Raw genomic sequence first — 17625 nt, forward strand, 5'->3', positions numbered from 1 at the left:
TATAATGACTGACACCACATTCTCTGACTGACAGACACCACATACACAACAGGAATTCAGAGGAAAACCTAAGTGAGAAGAGGAAAGAAGCAAGGGTGCTCAGGAGGCAGAGGCAGGGGGATGGATCTCCGTGACTCCAACACCAGCCTGGCTACAGAGTTCCAGAACAGCCAGAGGTACATAGTGAAATCTATCTCTCCTTGCATAAAACCCAGTTCATGCTGAGGAAGGGAAACACACAGAAAGCACTTCCGGATACAAGTATAGGCAAAGATCTTCTGGGTAGAACTGTAATAGCACAAAAAAATAGGCTCAAGAAATGACAAAATCTCTTTCTCTCTCTCTCTCTCTCACACACACACACACACACACACACACACACACACACCAACTTGGGTGAACAGACAGCCTACTATAGAATGGGAAAAAAAAAACTTTGCCAGCTACATTAGACTAAGGGGTTTATAATATATAGTATTGTAAAAACATTAAATACAACAACAAAAAAAAAGTACCCAAAGTGTCAATCAATAAACAGGCCAATGAACTGAATGAACAGAACACAGGGTCTGACCAGGTATCTCTGGCTGGCCTAGAATTTGCCATGTAATTCACTCTGGCCTCAAACTCAAGAAATCTATCAGCGTCTGACTCCTTAGTACCGGGGTTAAAGGTGTGCATTAACACACCTGCCTCTTTCCCCTCAGGAAATACATGGTTTTTAGTGCTCAGCATCCCCAGACATCGGGGAGGTACAAATTAAAACTACTCTGAGACTACATGTCTCCCTGCTCAGAATGGCCAGTATGAAGAAAGCTAAGTGCTTAGGGCCCTTATACAATGTTGGTGGGAGTACAAACTGCTCAGCCAATATTAAAAATCGTTGTGGATTGAGACCAGGGATCCAGAAGGGGCTCATGAGACAGAATAAAAAGGCTTCACGACAGGGGTGTGTGGTGGCAAGAGGACACACACCATAACCTGGAATAGGCACAGGAAGGGGGACGAGGGCAGGGGATGGACCAGCGCGAAGGCTGGGTCAGAATGAAGTACATGTACAGAGGGCGTTAGTTGTCCGGGATGCCTTCCTTGTTCTTCACCTTATTTACCGAGCCAGGGTCTCCTGCTAGACCCAGGGACCCGCCTTCTGAGCACACACCCAGTTTTTGTGTGGATTCTGGGGATCTGAATTCCAGTCCTCACTTTGGCAATAGTGTGACTTATTCACTGAGCCCTCTCCCAGACCCTCAACAGAATTTTTAAAAGGGATTTCTGAAGAAGAAATAAATAAGAAAAAAACACAGTGAACAAGATGGAAGTGAGGAACTCCACACAGCAGGCAGGCCTCTGACAGTTACTACACCAGTGAGTCACTGCACAAAAGAGATAGCCACATGCACACACACACACACACACACACACACACAGAGGGGGAGGGGACTTGCATGAACCCTGTGGCTATGCAACAACCCCGTGCTCTGCACTAGCCTCCATGCTCCTAGGACAACCTTCTTCCATAAATTCCCTAGTAGTCTGAGCTTCACACATGGCTGAGGCTGGTGGAAATCAATATTCCACACCTTAGTTCTAGGGGAGTCCCTGACTAGGGCAGTCTTTGCCCTCTGCCCTCAGCCTGGGCAAGACTGAGACTGAGAATATATACACCCCTACCTATGCCAAGAGATAAGGCAGCTCACTTCCTGTGTACTGGGGCAGCTCTTCTGGAAAAGTGATTTTGACTGTTAAGTGTGTCAGCCAGGTCAAATCAATGTACACACCTTCTGACCCACTTAATCTCACTCCTGGGACTCCATTCCAGCAATAACTTCCCTCCCTTTCCTACAGGGAAGAATCTGTATTACATAAACCTAGTCTCTACAACCTTATCTGGAAGAAAGAAAAACTGAAACAACCTAATATCTCAAGTACAAGTTTCTACAAAAACGCAGCCAGCTGGACTGTGTGGCAACTACCTGAATGTGCCACACCACTGATGCTGATGTGATAATGCAGCCATCCGGATTTTGAAGATATTGTCCCCAAGGACATGAAACTACAAACATCTACAGAGACAATTGTAGCATGGAAGAGGAATGCAAGCTATCCTGGGACGCCCTGTTCAAGTCTTCTGGAACTCATGCAATTGCAAAAGTCCACTCAACAGTTCTTGAAAGAAAAGGTAATACCAAAACTCAGCAGTGGAAACAAAACTATACTGTATCTATTAAACTATTAAAGTAGTAGCCATGTGTCATTTGAAAGATGGAAGCAGAGGAGCTGAGGGCATAGCTCAGGTGATAGAATGACTGCCTAACATGCATGCAGGCCTGAGTTCAAATTCCAGCCCTATATAAAACAGGCAAGACAGCAAGTAGTCCATGCCAGGAGGACCATCAGAAATGCCAGGTCATTCACAGCTACAGGAGACCTTATCTTAGAGGAGGAAGAGTAGGGAGAGAGAAAACAAGGACACCTCCGATGGAAGCTGGGAAACCAACTGCAATCAGACCTGCGTCTCATTCATCTTGGTTCAAGCTCAGTGGGGGCAGGGGGAAGGACCAGTTCTCCATCACCTGGGGGATGGGTTAGGGCTGCACTTTCTACCAGGCTTCTTGCTGTCTCTCTGGAGAAGGGCAGCCACTGGTCCCAGAGTGCCGGAAGTAGCCTGAGGCTCATTTGTTGTTCTGGCAAAACTCTCAATACCCTCTCCCTTGTTCTTAGGTTTCCTGACCCAGACTATAAATTATCCTCACCCTACACATAGGAGGTATCAGATACCCTGAAGGACAGGGCTCTGGGTTATGCACAGAGCTCAGATACTCCTTCCCTCCTGTTCCACTGTCTCAGTCAGAAGTAAGGCTGCACAGTTAGGCTCAGAGCTATGGCTCAAGTGTAGTAAAGTCACTACGGATGTCAATGGCAGAGTGTTTTTTTTTTTTTTTTTTTTTTTTTTGGTAAGGTTTTTTTGAAACTAAAGACAAGCAGAAGTTTCTCCTTGTGGTGTAACACAGGCCTGCTGTCTGTATTTAGCAGGGATGGAGTCTTCATTTTAAATCTATCTTTGAAATAAGATCCAGGCAAGAGCTTTATCTGAACTTGTAGAGATTATGGCCAACGCTTATGGGGGAAAGCAATCCTGAGCTGCAGACAATACCCCTCAAGAACATTCAGGAAGCAAATCCAAAAGAAGTGCACATGATCTACAGAACTAGGCTGTGTGTGAACAAGGCCTTCCACGGCTCCCCCAGCCTTGCTCCACAGTTTCTCTTCCTCTGCCTGCTAAAATGAGACCTTTCTTTTTAAACTGCAGTGAAACACACATGATATAACTTATTCTAACCATGTTCAGGTTTCAGCTCAGTGGCATTAAGTCTATCAAAACAGAATCGGCCATCAGAGAATTTTTTTTTTTTTAACAATACAAAACAGAAACCAGACCCCTTAAACAACAATCTCCTGCTGTGGTTGGACTGTGTCCCTCAAGATCCATGTGTTAGACTTTGTCCCCATTGTGAGAGTGTTGAGAGTAGGACTAGGGATGAATGGAAGAACTCATTACTGCTAAAGTGGACTTGCCATAAAATGGAGTTTGAATGGTGCAGACAAAGCGCAGTAGCAAAGCGCTGACCTAGCACACACACGGCTCTATGGTCACCCCCAGAATTAGAGAGGGGAGGTGGGGGGAAGAAGAGAAAAGAGAGAGAGACAGAGAGAGGGAGAGACAGAGAAGCTGACTTTGGCCTCCCTTTTCCCTTTTATTCTCTCACCCATGTGATGTTTTCCACCAAGTTATGACCTCCCCAATCTTAAACTTCTCAGCTTCTGGAGCAGTGGTCCTCAACCTTCCTAATGCTGCGACCCTCCAACACAGTTTCTCTCATGTTGTGGTGACCCCTACCATGAAATTATTTTTGTTGCTACTTCATAACTGAAATGAATCATAATGTAACTATCTGATGGTCTCAGGCCGCCCCTGTGAAAGGGTCATCTGACCCTCAAAGGTGTTTCGACCCACAGATTGAGAACGACTGCTCTAGAATCATGCGGTAGAGAATCTCCTCTGGTTATAAAGACCCTTGCAGTGATCCATAAAAGCAGCACAAATGGACTGGGAGCCTGCCCGTTTTCACCTCCTCACTGCCAGGCAGCCAAAATCCACTCTCTGTGTCTATGTCTTTCTGCTGACTATTGTAGTTAGTCTGCAATGAGCCATACAGCCTCTAACCTATAAATGAAATCCAATCTGGAGTATTCTACTTAACATAATGTCCTAAAGGTTCATCTATACTCTAGCATGTGTCCTCGAGTGATTTAGGCTCTCAGATGCCACATTTCCTGGCCCTCTGATCAGCAAAGGCCACAGGTTGCTTCTATCTTTTGGCTGTGATGAGTAAGATGGCGCACAATGGTGTACAAACATCTGACATTCTGCTTTCAGTCTTCTGCATATTATATATCCAGAAGTGGGGTTGCGCATGGTAATGTCATTGCTAACGGGAAGTAACACCAGTTTGGCATCACAGATTATCACTTGCTTCCATGGCACAGTGTAGAAGGTCACCAATCTCTACACACCTACGCCAATATTTATCTTCTGCTTTTTTGTTTTTAAAAGAAAACACGTGACACCTTTGTGGGTATGAGGTATATTATACTGTGGTTTTAATTTGCATTTCCTTGAGTTGAACAAGACTCTGAACTAGAAACAGGTCTAGCACAACCAAAAAGTGATCAAAGGAAAAAAAGAAAAAAAAAGCTGTGTGTGTGGTGGGGTGTGCTCTCAAAGCACTAGGCTCCCAGGAAACAATTTTCTATACCATCCCTGTGTAAAAAAACAAAAGAAGCCTAACTCCGGTGCACAGACAGCAGCATCTACATCTAACCAAATGGATGCTGGTCTCTGGGAATCCCAGCCCCAAAGTCAGAAAAAAGAAAACAAACGTTCCTTGAATGCTACAGGAATCTGTCCACTAGAGAAAACAGTGTGGGAGCAATGGTAAGCGGCAGGTGGCTCAACTGCAGCCAGCCTGTCCCTATACCTTGACCTGGCTACAGAAACTGCCTTCTTCATACTCAACGCTGGCCTATTGAGCAGTTCTTCCCCACCCAAACAAACACAAACACTTGGTATGGAAAATGACCCGGGCTTTGATTCAAAGTAATCCAAAAGAGGTTGGGGAACAAAAGTGAAACAAAACCAGCTGAATTCATTTCTGAAGCTGGATGGTGCTACTGTGAAGCTTGATACATTCTTCTATTGTCTCCATCTAGAAAAACAGAAACTCAGAAGCCATACGACTTAGCACGCCACTTTCTCCTTTTTCTGAAGTTTCTCAGTGGCAACACCAGGCTTTTCAAGGTCCCTGGGTTCCGGGGAGAGCGCAGACTGTATCCTGGTGTGCAGAGCAGGCTGGCCTCACCGCACTGCACTCTATGTGAGCTTCCCAGGTCTCTGTGGATCTCAAAGCGTGGGACTCCCTCCACACTGCAGCATCCTGCCCAGGTAAAGTAACTTCCTGCCAGGAACAGTGGGACAGCGGCCAACACCAAGGGGCCCGGTCCCCCACGTCCATTCTCTGAGGGCATTTCCTAACTGTTCCTGTTTGTTCCCTCCTTCTGCCCCAGTGCTTACTAACAAAAATGATTAACTCTCAACCACATACACTAACTGCCAGGTCTGCAAAATCCTTCAAATACTACTCCATACTTCAGTCCAGGCTTGCCACAATTCTGGATTTGATGAACTGTTTGAATTTTGTGCTGCCAGTGTGTAAGCAAGTCCTGTCCCCTAAGAACCAAGAATTTGTTACGAAGAACCTCTGAAGGAAGAGGTAACCAGGGACATGACAATGAGGGTATTGTGCTGCCTGCAACAGTTAGGATGTGTCAAAGATCAAGTCAAAAGTCAAGCAGGCAAGGGGGCCCTTGCTTGAGGAAACAGGAAGCAATGTTCTCCAGATAGGGAGCAAATCCAAGTCTGAGAAACCCTACAACAGGAGGCAAGAGTGTTATACAGGTCTCTGTGACCAAGAACATACTGCTACAGTTTGCAGATCTCTGACTGCATGCCTATGATGGAGACTGTGGCATTCTAGCCCACTCCTTGCCTCCTGTGCCTTGAGGACAGCACTTTGCTGTCATACTCCACAGCTGACACCCCCACCAGAGCCTAAAGTCAACAGTCCAGGTGATCATGGAACCTCTTAGCCTCTCTCTCTCTTTTTTGCCTCTCTCTCTCTCTTTTTTTTGTTTTTTGTTTTGTTTTGTTTGTTTGTTTGTTTGTTTGTTTGTTTTTTGTTTTCCAGACAGGGTTTCTCTGTATAGCCCTGGCTGTCCTGGAACTCACTTTGTAGACCAGGCTGGCCTCGAACTCAGAAATCCGCCCGCCTCTGCCTCCCGAGTGCTGGGATTAAAGGCATGCGCCACCACACCCGGCTAGCCTCTCGCTTATAAGTTAGCTATCTCTGGCATTTTGTCACATAGGCAGAAGGTGAACACACACACTGCTGCCTAGCGATACCACATCGGGAACTAAGATGAGGCTGAAGAGTAAGCACAGGAAAAGTCTGGGGTGACAGACATGCCACTGCATTTCACCCTCTTTCTCTAGGACAAGAACTCCTAATCACACAGAGACATATCGCCAGGACATGATGCCAGAAAGCTGAGACTGAAAAGGTAGGAAGTGGCCCCCTTCCTCCATGGCCCCCAATGACCACTGTGCTTGCTGACAGAAAAGCTTCAATGCACCAATCCTTCCCCTCACCTTCCCACACAGTGCCAGTGTGTCTGCCTTGCCCTGCTCAGACTTGATGGCCAAACACACATTGTGGCTCCCCAACCCCTGACCAACTCCAGCAACTGCCCAGTTTTTCTGCTTTTGAGGCCAGAGTACTTGAAAAGAACTGTTGTTAGTCAGAATTTCACTTCTACACTTTTTGTTGACCTTCCCATCTCCAGCAACAACCAAGGTCACGGCTCTGTGACACGGCTGACTGCTCTTTTCTACCACAGAAGCTTCTGCAACGTAAAACCTCCTTTTTACCCAGGCTTGCGCTCATTTTGGCCAGGTCCAAGGGAGCTTCCCTTCTCCACCCCACCTCAGCATCTCAGACAATACTCCAGACCTCAGCAGGCACGCACACTCACGTTGATGTTCTCTCCCTCCCATACTGTCCTAAAATGCACCTCCAGGGTGCACCCACATACGGCCAGCCAAGGGATAAAACCTCTCACTACTCACAGACCCCACCAAAGTCCATCTCAGATCAGGGCTCAACTGACCTTCTCTCTCACTCTGCAGTCACTCTGCAGTCAGATCACACCACACAACACACACATAAAAGCTCCCGAGAGTTCAACAAAGCATAGAAAAGCAGTGTACAGCACAGACTCATGACCCCACCCACTCAGAAGGCTGAGACAGGGGTCCTAAGTTCAAAGTCACCCCGGGCAATGGTGTGAATGAGAGTTTCTGCTGCTGTGACAAACACCAAAAGTAACTTGGGGAGGAAAAGATGTATTTTACCTCACAGATTACAGTCCATCACCATGGGAAGTCAGAGCAGCAACTCAAGTGGGGTAGGACCTGGAGGCAGGAGCTGATGCAGAGGCCATGGAGGGATGTTACTGACTGGCTTGCTCAACCTGCTCTCTTATAGCACTCAGGTCCAACCAGCCAGGGGTGTCACCACCCACAACAGGCTGGGCCTTCCCACACCAACCACTATAGCTCTGCCTATGGGCAAACCTTATGGAGGCGTTTCTCAATTGAGAGTTCCTCTTCCCAAATGTTGCTTGTTTGTGTCAAACCTTAAACTAGTCAGGGTAGCAACTATCTGAAAATAAAATTTATGGGGGGGAGGAGGGGCGGGGGGCTACCTGAAAATAAAAATTTTATTACAATAAAAATTGTAGCTTTCATGACAGAGTGCACACCTGACAATGCACAAGGTCCTGGACTCAATTCCTAGCACAGCAAAAGAAGAAGTGAACGATACTCTCAGTGCACATGGAGAGCTGTCTGGCCAGACTTCTCGGGGTCCCTGTCCTCCTCTGTGTTGCCTTCCTCACTCAGCTCCAGTCTCATGAGTGCCTGTCCTGCTTTGTACACGCTGACCTCACTTCTGCCTCGGGATACCCAGCCAGACAGCCTCGGTAACTACCACTCTGACTGGATCTTTCCTTCTCAAAACCCACTGGGCAGCCTGTTCGGTGATACTCAGCTCACTCTCTGCATCCCAGGCTCACACACTCTGTTAAACACATACACAACAGCAAGGAGCTGCCCCACCCCCCCACCCCACCCCACTGCGATGCTCAGCAAACTAACGCCATTCTTAGTAAACCACGAATTTCCACAAGTGCAGGACTTCACGACCCTCTTTACAGCCTTCTCAGCTGGGTAGTGACTATCCCCTCCCAGGATATAGAAGACAGCCTGGCCTACAAGGCTGTTCATGTCGTACCAGTGCATTGCTGGGATAGGAAGACAGCACTATTACACCAAGAGAGTGACCAAAGGTTCCTGACCCACCCAAACTGGGCTGGACCCCTTAATTTGTCTTTCCATCACCTGAGCCCACCCATGATGATATTCCTGGCTGGTTCTATAAGGACGAGGACCATGGCCCCTGCCCACTGCCTCTTCCCAGGACCTCCCCAGAGTCTGGTCATCAGGAGTACAGAGAATCATGACTTGGTGATGATGGTCCCGATCACACAAGGGACCATGACCACATCTCTGGACTTACCCAAAAGACGATATTGTAGCTGAAGAGCAGGTACTTGTACCAGCAGCTGACCTCGGCGTTCGAGTATCTATAATAGTGCATCTTCTGAGAAGGAGGACCTGCAGGGACAGTGACTGATGAGGCACAGTCAGCTTCAAACCTGCTCCCCACATACAGAAAGACCAAGGCTCCCATTCAACTTCCTGAAATCTCCACTGTCCCATCATATCTGTCTGTTCATCCAAACACAGACCTACTATTATTAGTGCTAACTAAAGGTTAACCAACAACCAGGTTAAATAAGCTTCCAAAAACAAAAAACAAACAAACAAAAGATAGAATAACAATTTTTAAGTGTCTTCAACGTCCTAGAAACTCTCATTCGAGCTTTCTCCGCCATTTATCTCCTCCTCTTCTTAGCTGTGTGTTGATTGTTCCTTCTTCCCCATGCCAACAACACTGGAGTTCAGAAAGGTCATGTGACTACCTCAGGGGCAAGGGGGATATGACTGAGTGACAAAGAGCTGGACACGGAGCTCATACCTGTAATCCTGGCTTTTGGGAGACGGAGGTAGGAGCTCTGCTGTGAACTCCAGGCCAACTTAGGCTACACAGTAGACCTTCCCTTCAAAAATACATACAGAAGAAAGGAAGGCAAGGGCAGAGCCCAGAATCTGAACCATGGAGAAGGCATTCCACTGCCCACATTCCTTTAACCACCATAACCAACCAAGGAAATGAAGACTTGATCACAGGAAGCCATGGTAGAAAGAAACCTGAATGATCAGCAGGCTTACACAGAATCCAACTGTAATGGATCAACACAAAGACACCTTTACGGCTCCATGTTCATTTGCCTACTGTCTGAGACCAGCTCCCAGGCACAGTGTATACAGAAATGAGACGTGCCTGTTTGGGCAGTGAGATGCCTCAAAGCCCACAGCATTCACCCTAACTCCATCTTCCTATCTCCTACCGCTACCCACCATGAACATGGCTTGGCTTCCTAACCAAATACAATAAATCTGGACTATAGTGTCCCTTTGGGAACAGCCTTGGAGCTGCAGGGTAAACAGTGTATGTTGTTTCTTATCTGTCAGCCACAGAGCCAGGCCCACCAGTAGCACTTCCCACCCTCAGGAATAAAGTGCAAGTGAATGTTGGAACAGGGTGGGGTACTCAAGCTGAAAGAGGGGGCCGGGATCTGAGGCTCCAGACAGAAAGGGGTACTGCCATCCAGCCCTATGTACAGGAAGGGGTGCTACTCCCCCAAACCACACCGCACACACAGATGCAGACAAGGACACTGTCAAGGTTAGAAAAGCCCAGATATTGGACCAGGACCCAATTCCAAACAAGGCCACCCTGGCAGTGAAGAATTAATCCCTCTACCCAGACACCTGAAATACCCAATTGCTACAGCTTTCCTGACGACAAGCTATGTGCAAAATCAGTTTTAGAGATGAGCACGAATGTAGCTATAGGCTTGCCATGTTCTGAGAAAATGACACAAAGGAGCATGACTCCTCTACAAATGGGCCCTCCCTGTACTCAGCCATACCCCAAAGTATGCAATCCATGTGAACCATCCAGACCCCACCTCTCACTCCTTCCTCACCCTATCTGGGGCAGCTGCCAGGAGGCATGGGTGAGACAGCAGGAATGGCCCCTCAGCCACCCAGTAGCCCCACATCTATCCCAGAACCACCCACTACCAGAACACTTCCATGAAACTACCCTCCAAGAATGAGTGGGAATACACCATCCCAGGTGCTCAAGAGCTCTGAACATCAGGTTCATGGCCATCGGCATGAGACCACAGAATCAAACAAGGAACACAGGGAGAAGCCCCAGCTCTTTCAGATAAAGGCATAGATAGGCACCATCCTTCTCCGCATGGCCTGGCCCATCAAGTCCCTGCCCTACTCAGGCCCTTGGGGTCCTCACCTGAAACAGGGAACATATGACTGGTCCCGGTTGCTATGATGAGGGCCTTACCTGGGATCATCAGAATCAACCTCACATTCTTCAGAGTCCAGCCACCTACCACTCTGTACAGGACTGGTTGGGCTCTGCATCCGGGCTAACAAACTCCTTGAGTGGCTAGTCTGTGAAACTAGATCCATGCTTGGTGGAGCAGCTACTACACACTGAGGGGCTACCCTCTCTGTAGGGACCCTGAGAAGACAAGAGGATCTGCTGTCTGGATGCAGCACCCTGCATAGGTTGTAATGGGCCCCGAAGAAAGAAACCTAACCAGATGACATTCCTCAAAACATCCAGGTTGTCCCTTTCATTTGAGGACATCTGTGGTGGGGACAGAGATAATTAGAGATAGCTCAACTGTCCTGTGTAGGAGGAAAAAGTAAAGCTAGAACTCAATTAGAACCACCCAACGTAGCTATCAAAATGTGCTGTTGAGACAGCACAATGTCACAAGTGCTACCACTTGTTCCTCTTTTAGACAAGACCAGCCTGTCTTCAGAGCACCAAATGCATCCCTTCTTTCTTGAGGTTCATGGAGAAGCCTGGGAAGCAGGTCACATAAACACCCAGAAGTCTAGAACTCCTAGAAGGTACTCCACGGCTGCCATCTACCCGACTGAGGTTCAGAACTCTAAGGCTCCTCTGTCTTCTCACCAGCAAACATTGTCTGCTGTGCACGATGATGCTGACTGACTAGGTGCTCCAGCTCCAGACCTTCATGATCATCCTGTGATAGACAGCACAGGGACCATCACACTCCCAATCCTTGGTCTCCTTCAGCTCTAGTTCACAGGTCAGTGTGGAGAGCACAGACACACACAGGAGACCACACCGACACAGGGAAACCAGCACTCTAGAGTGTAGCAGATTCTCCCTATGCAGGTGCCATCTCCGTACCAGCCCCACAACCAAACAGGAAACAATTCTGTCCCCACAGACCAGATGCTGGGGTCCAAGCCCTACAGCATCAAAGAACTGCAACAGCCAAGATCTAAATTAAAAATCTTCCAACACTTGGCACCCACTAGCAGCAGGTTCACCCAGCAGTGACCACGCACTCCCTGATCATCCTGGGCACAGGGGATCACACTCACACAGCATGTTCCTCCTGCAACTTACAAACCAAGAGCATGCATGAGTGCGTCATTTCCTCTGAACAAATGACGACTCAGGCCCCGGGGTAAGGGCATCCTCCAGATGACACTTCCCGATTCCCAACTCCCAGACCAAGAAACTGTTTCAAGGGAAATAAAAAATTCAGCCTTTCTTCACCCTACTTCCCAGACCTCTCCCATAAGTCTCAGGAAGTGAAAATAAAGGGGTGGGAGTGGTAGCCTTGGGCTCTCCTGAATTCAGAGACCTCCTTTTCGATCCTGCTGGCCAGAAGACATATTTTATGACTTACACTGTAGAACAACGGGAACACTTTTTTCCAGCCCAGCATAAACCTCCAACAGAGCACAACAGGTCTTTCATCAGGGCAGAAGTAAAGTTAGGACCCAGCGCCTCAAAACCTCAGGGCAGAAAAAAAGAAGGAATGAGCCCTCGTGAGCCATTTGCCTGGGCACATTCACAGCTGTGATGACACAAGAAACTAGACCTGACCCCAAATGACTCCAAAGTGTCCAGGGTCCCTGGCCATCTCACCTTACTGGCAAAACTAAGACACATCAGTGAAACCAGAACTTAGCCATGTACCAACTGTTGATACCAGTACTCTTTACTTACACAGACAGACACACACACACACACACATTGAGAGAGAGAGACACACACACAGACATACAGAAAGAGAGAGACAGAGAGAAGCAAAGACAGAGACCAAGACAGTCAGACACCCATTTTGACTTCCTAAAATTCGGTAAACTTTTCAGACACCAACAGACCTAGCTAGCAGATTAGAACCTAAAAGCTACTTTGTATTGTTTAAAAAACTGATTAGTAATCTGGGGGGAAATTAAATACGCAAAAATCATTCCAAATATTTAAGGGGCATGGTACACATGCAGGTGCACACACACTCTGAAGAAGAGGGTGTTCAGGCCCATCTCCTCCTTACTCATCTTCTCTTTTGAGGCAACCGGGTAAAAAAGTAAAGTTTAAAATTGCCGCCAAATTCCCACATGATTACAAGTTACATTAAGATAATGTAAGAAATATAAATAATGAAAACTTTCTGAAGGTGCAGTCCTGGTAGAAGATCGACATTTGTAACAGTGATTCACACCCAATAAAACAAAACACTTAGGCTTAGGTAAATAAGGGCTATGGACAGAGGGGCGCAGCATCATTCACAGATGGAAAAATAGTCACTGTCACTGACAATAAAATCCCCAGACTACCCAGGGGCAGTTGTTCACGCTTTCATATGTAACAGAATGTCCCCACCACGAGTGTTAGGCATATCCATACCTTGCAGCAGATGCATATGTCATTACCCTTTGGAAAGCCAACAGTTACAGACATTAAATCTGGTTATATCTTTAATCTAATTAACTCATGACTAAGAATTTGCCTCATGAAAATAAGCCAGCGGAAGAAAGTGAATACGCATATAGTATGAACCGTGAACATCACGGTTTGTGACTACGGAACAATCTGTAGGCATGTGGGTAAAGGCAAATGGAAAAATCAGACCATGAAAGGGAGCGGCGGCGTGTGGGTCTACTGTAAGTGATTTTCCAGAAGAGTTTCCACCATGCTTGCCATCCCCACCTTGGCATTATGGCACTGATGGAGGCCACTGTAGGGGAGTGGAGTGGTGAGACCACAGTCATCAGAAACAGGGCTCCCTGATCTGACTACCGCATTCAAGATGCAACCATCAATCCCACTGACTTTTCTCAATTAAAAAAATTAGCCTCTGCTCAACTATAGAATATTTCCAACTCAGAAGAATGAAAGCAAGCTGACAGTGAGAGACCAGTGGACTATGGCTTTCAGTTGGCATGATTTGAACCTGGAATGTCTCTTGTGAGTTTTTTGGGTTTTTTTGTTTGTTTGTTTGTTTGTTTTTTAATTGGAAGCCAGGCAGTGGTGGTGCAAGCCTTTAATCCCAGCACTTGGGAGGCAAAGGCAGGTGGATTTCTGAGTTCAAGGCCAGCCTGGTCTACAGAGTGAGTTCCAGGACAGCCAGGGCTACACAGAGAAACCCTGTATCAAAAAACAACAACAACAAAAAAAAAAAAACCAAGCAAACAAAAAAAAAATTGGATATTTTCTTTACATTTCAAATGTTATCCCCCTCCCCCCCACCCCACCCACCCCTGGGAGCCCCCTATACCCTCCCCCTACTTCTATGAGGGTATTCCCCCACCCACCCACCCAATCCTGCCTCCACATCCTGGCAGTCCCCTACACTGTGGCATCACATCTTCACAGGACCAAGGGCTTCCCCTCGAACTGATGCCAGACAAGGCCATCCTCTGCTGCATATGTGGCTAGAGCCATGGGTCCCTCCATGTGTACTCCTTGGTTGGTGGTTTCGTCCCTGGGAGCTCTGGGAGGGTCTGGTTGGTTGATACTGTTGTTGCTCTGTCTCTTGTGTTTTAAGTAACTGTTCCCCCAGAGGATGGATCATTTGGCAAGGCTCTGGGGCCTTTAGGAAGTGGGGCTAGTTGGCAGGAGTAGGTCATTAGGGATTGGGGTTATAATCCCACTCAGCTTCCTTGTCTGCACATGCTCCTACTGCCAACATCTCCATCAAGCCTTCCTTGCTGTGATGAACTGGGCCCGCAAGGTGAATTAAGTTGCTTCTCTGTAATTTTGGTCACAGACATTAAAACAAATGTACCAACTGACTACAGTCCACTGAGAGGAAGGACTACATTTTATGCACTAGGGGCACAGGGCAGCACTTGCCTACCATCCCTAAATCCCAGAACTGCTGTGATGAATGAATGATGAAAGGACTGATGAACGGATGAATGCAGTGTGCATACAATAACTTACACTGTACTGAAACCCTGCTCCTTCCCACATGCTTTGCATTCCTTATTCCCTGTTGTTCTCATTTTATTTGCAAACAACAGAAGAATCAACTATCACAATACACAAGAATCAACAATCATGCTGAGAAAAAAGTGACAGGTCTTTCCTACTTTAGGTGGCATTACCTTCTAGCTGACTGTGCTGGCTTGTCTTATGTCAACTGAACACACAAACTAGAGTTATATGGAAGGAGGGAACCTTAGTTGAGAAAAATGCCACCATAAGACCCAGCTGTAAGGCATTTTCTTAATAAGTTATTGATAAGAGAAAGCCCAGCCCATTGTGGGTGGTGCCATCCCTGGGCTAGTATCCGTGGGTTCTAAAAGAAAGCAGGCTGAGCAAGCCACAGAAAGCAAGCCAGTAAATAGCACCCCTCTAAGGCCTCTGCACCAGCTCCTCACTCCAGGTTCCTGCCCTGCTTAAGCTCCTGTCTTGACTTCCTTCAATAGTGAACAGTGCTATGGCGGTGTAAGCCAAATAAACCCTTTCTTGCCTAACTTGCTTTGTGGTCATGGTGGTTGTTTGGTTCAGCAATATATGCCCTAAGACTCCGACTCTTCTCATTTACATCTGTGTGTCCCTCGTATTGACTCTATATCTATGCTTACATTACTATTCCCTCATTGTCACTTTTCAGCATCACCTGTTCGGTGCCCACTCAGGAAGATGGCAATTTAGCTCTATTCCTTAGCAACCCCATCCTTTCCTAAGCCACTCCCACATGCTTGTCCTAGTTCATCTCTCCATTCTAATTATAGTGAAGCTGTAGAGCTGGCTGTGGTCATTTTCAGAGTTGATATTATGATGACCACGTGAGCCAGAAGGATAAGCCACACAAACTGTGATTGTTTTTCTTCTCAGCTGTCAAAATCTGTGCTCAGTAAGTTATGCATCGGATGCTCTATTCCTATCTTCAAGCAGCGTTTCCGAGGTAGTAGACATGGACAGATAGATGCCTAGTTCTCTTTAGGTACTACTCACAGAAGATGCTTCGTGTTATGAGAAGTGCTGAGGTTCTTTAGGTGGGGTACAGGATGACCTGTGAGTAGAATTCTAGACTGGGAATCAATTCCATGGAGAAAGTGACATCATCCCTTGTCCTTCTATAATTCTAGAGAAGGCTGAATCTCTGTCCCTGATCTTGGACTGCAACTGTTTCTCTCTGTAAGATTTTGGGTTAACTGGTCTACCTATATCATCTAGGTGGTTCCACTGGCAGAGGAGCTTCCAAACTGAAGACAAGGACTTTCTTTTCTACCAAGTGTTTCCCTCCATGATTTGCCAAGCTCTGCTGCTTTTTAATGGATATGGGGAACCTGGACTAATCCTTCAATCACCCTTCCTTTCCTGCCCTATTATCCACCTCCTATCTCTAAGCACTGTTTTCTGGAAAACCACTTTAACTTTACCTCCTACTGATTCCTAATAATTCTATATTTTTGCTCAGCCCTTGCTTTTTTAAACAACTTTTTACATTCCAAATGTGCCTTTTAAAAATACTAGCTTGTTTTTATTTCACACTGCTGCAATTCTCTTAATCTAAGCAAAATGTCTGAACAGTTTTTCTCAAAATTCTCTTATCTTAATAGGCTGCCTCAAGATTTTTTTTTCTTTTGTTTTGTTTTGTTTTGTTTTGTATTGTTTTGCTGTCATTTATGGTAGGTACTTTCCATATGCTCAGTAATTCTTAATTAAGAACAAATAAAATGTTTGGAAACTGTGTCTGTAAGCAGGATGTATCTGTCCAGGATAATCTGGCTGAGCCACTTGCTAAATCCATGCTCCCAACATTGCAGGATTTCTAATTATTGTCTGTTTAGTTTTTGTTTGTATCCATTTAATTACCTCTCCCTCCCTGTGCCAACCCACCAGTGTTTTGAGGGCAGGGGGCAGGGAAATAGCCTGGAAAACTGAAAAAAATGTGGTTTCACCACTAATTCCCAACAATACCTGGGTCTCCTAGGCTCAGGTCATCCTACTGTAACGGCAAAGGGAGACGGAGAGTCCACGGAAAGAAGACTAGGATAACCTCATCCCACTCTTCCCCTCCCCACCCTCTTTTTATTTTGGTCTGAGGACTTCATAGAGGTGACCTTCTCCTCTCCCCAGAATCACCTGCCACCATCAATTCTTATACTTTTTTTTTTTTTTTTTTGGTTTTTTCGAGACAGGGTTTCTCTGTATAGCCCTGGCTGTCCTGGAACTCACTTTGTAGACCAGGCTGGCCTCGAACTCAGAAATCCTCCTGCCTCTGCCTCCCGAGTGCTGGGATTAAAGGCGTGCGCCACCACGCCCGGCTTCAATTCTTATACTTTAAACTGGACCACTCACAACTTATTTACGAATAATACATTTTTTGTTCCTATTACCCAGCCCTCCATTAATGCCAAACAGGTACACTGACTCCTTTTCTAAATTCCCCTTCACTCATACTGGGTTTTAAGAGAAAGTAACATTATGTATGTTTGCTCAATTCACATGCTTATCCAGTATACTCCTAGGAAGTAGTTTTCATTGGTGATATATATATATATATAATGTACTACCACATGAAGAGCAAAAGAAATTTTGTAATTCAGGCTACTCCGCAACTGGTCTTAAAATGGTTTGGTGCAGAACTGTCTCTGGACTTCTGTAGGGATAGCAAGGAAGCCAAAGCCTGGTCAGGTCCTCTCAAAACCGTGTAGAGCCAGCCAGATGGCTCAGCAGATAAAGGCACCAGCTACCAAACCTAATGACAGAGTCCTAGCTCTGGAATCCCCACAGTGGAAGGAAAGAACTGACTCCTGCAAGTTGTCCTTTGACAACCACCCACACAGACAAGACAGCTATAAGTAAATATACATATATATCCATGCACAAACGTGCACAAATAAATAAAATGTGGTTTTAAAAAGGTACTCTTTACTCAGTAGCT

The 17625-nt window shown here is 46.4% G+C and overlaps 1 protein-coding gene across 2 annotated transcripts in view; it reads right to left on the reverse strand.

Moving 5' to 3' along the window:
* The window catches only part of Tspan14 (tetraspanin 14), a 58883-nt gene that overhangs the window by 18393 nt on the left and 22865 nt on the right, over window positions 1-17625 (reverse strand). For both annotated transcript variants that reach the window (XM_021181719.3, XM_021181720.3), the window contains exon 2: window positions 8754-8851. In XM_021181719.3, coding sequence (XP_021037378.1) covers window positions 8754-8834 — 81 coding nt within the window. In that variant the 5' untranslated portion in view covers window positions 8835-8851. The remainder of the gene's footprint in view (window positions 1-8753; window positions 8852-17625) is intronic.

Source organism: Mus caroli, unplaced genomic scaffold, assembly GCF_978045245.1.
Source record: "Mus caroli unplaced genomic scaffold, Mus_caroli_1 scaffold_12, whole genome shotgun sequence".
Classification (NCBI taxonomy): domain Eukaryota; kingdom Metazoa; phylum Chordata; class Mammalia; order Rodentia; family Muridae; genus Mus; species Mus caroli.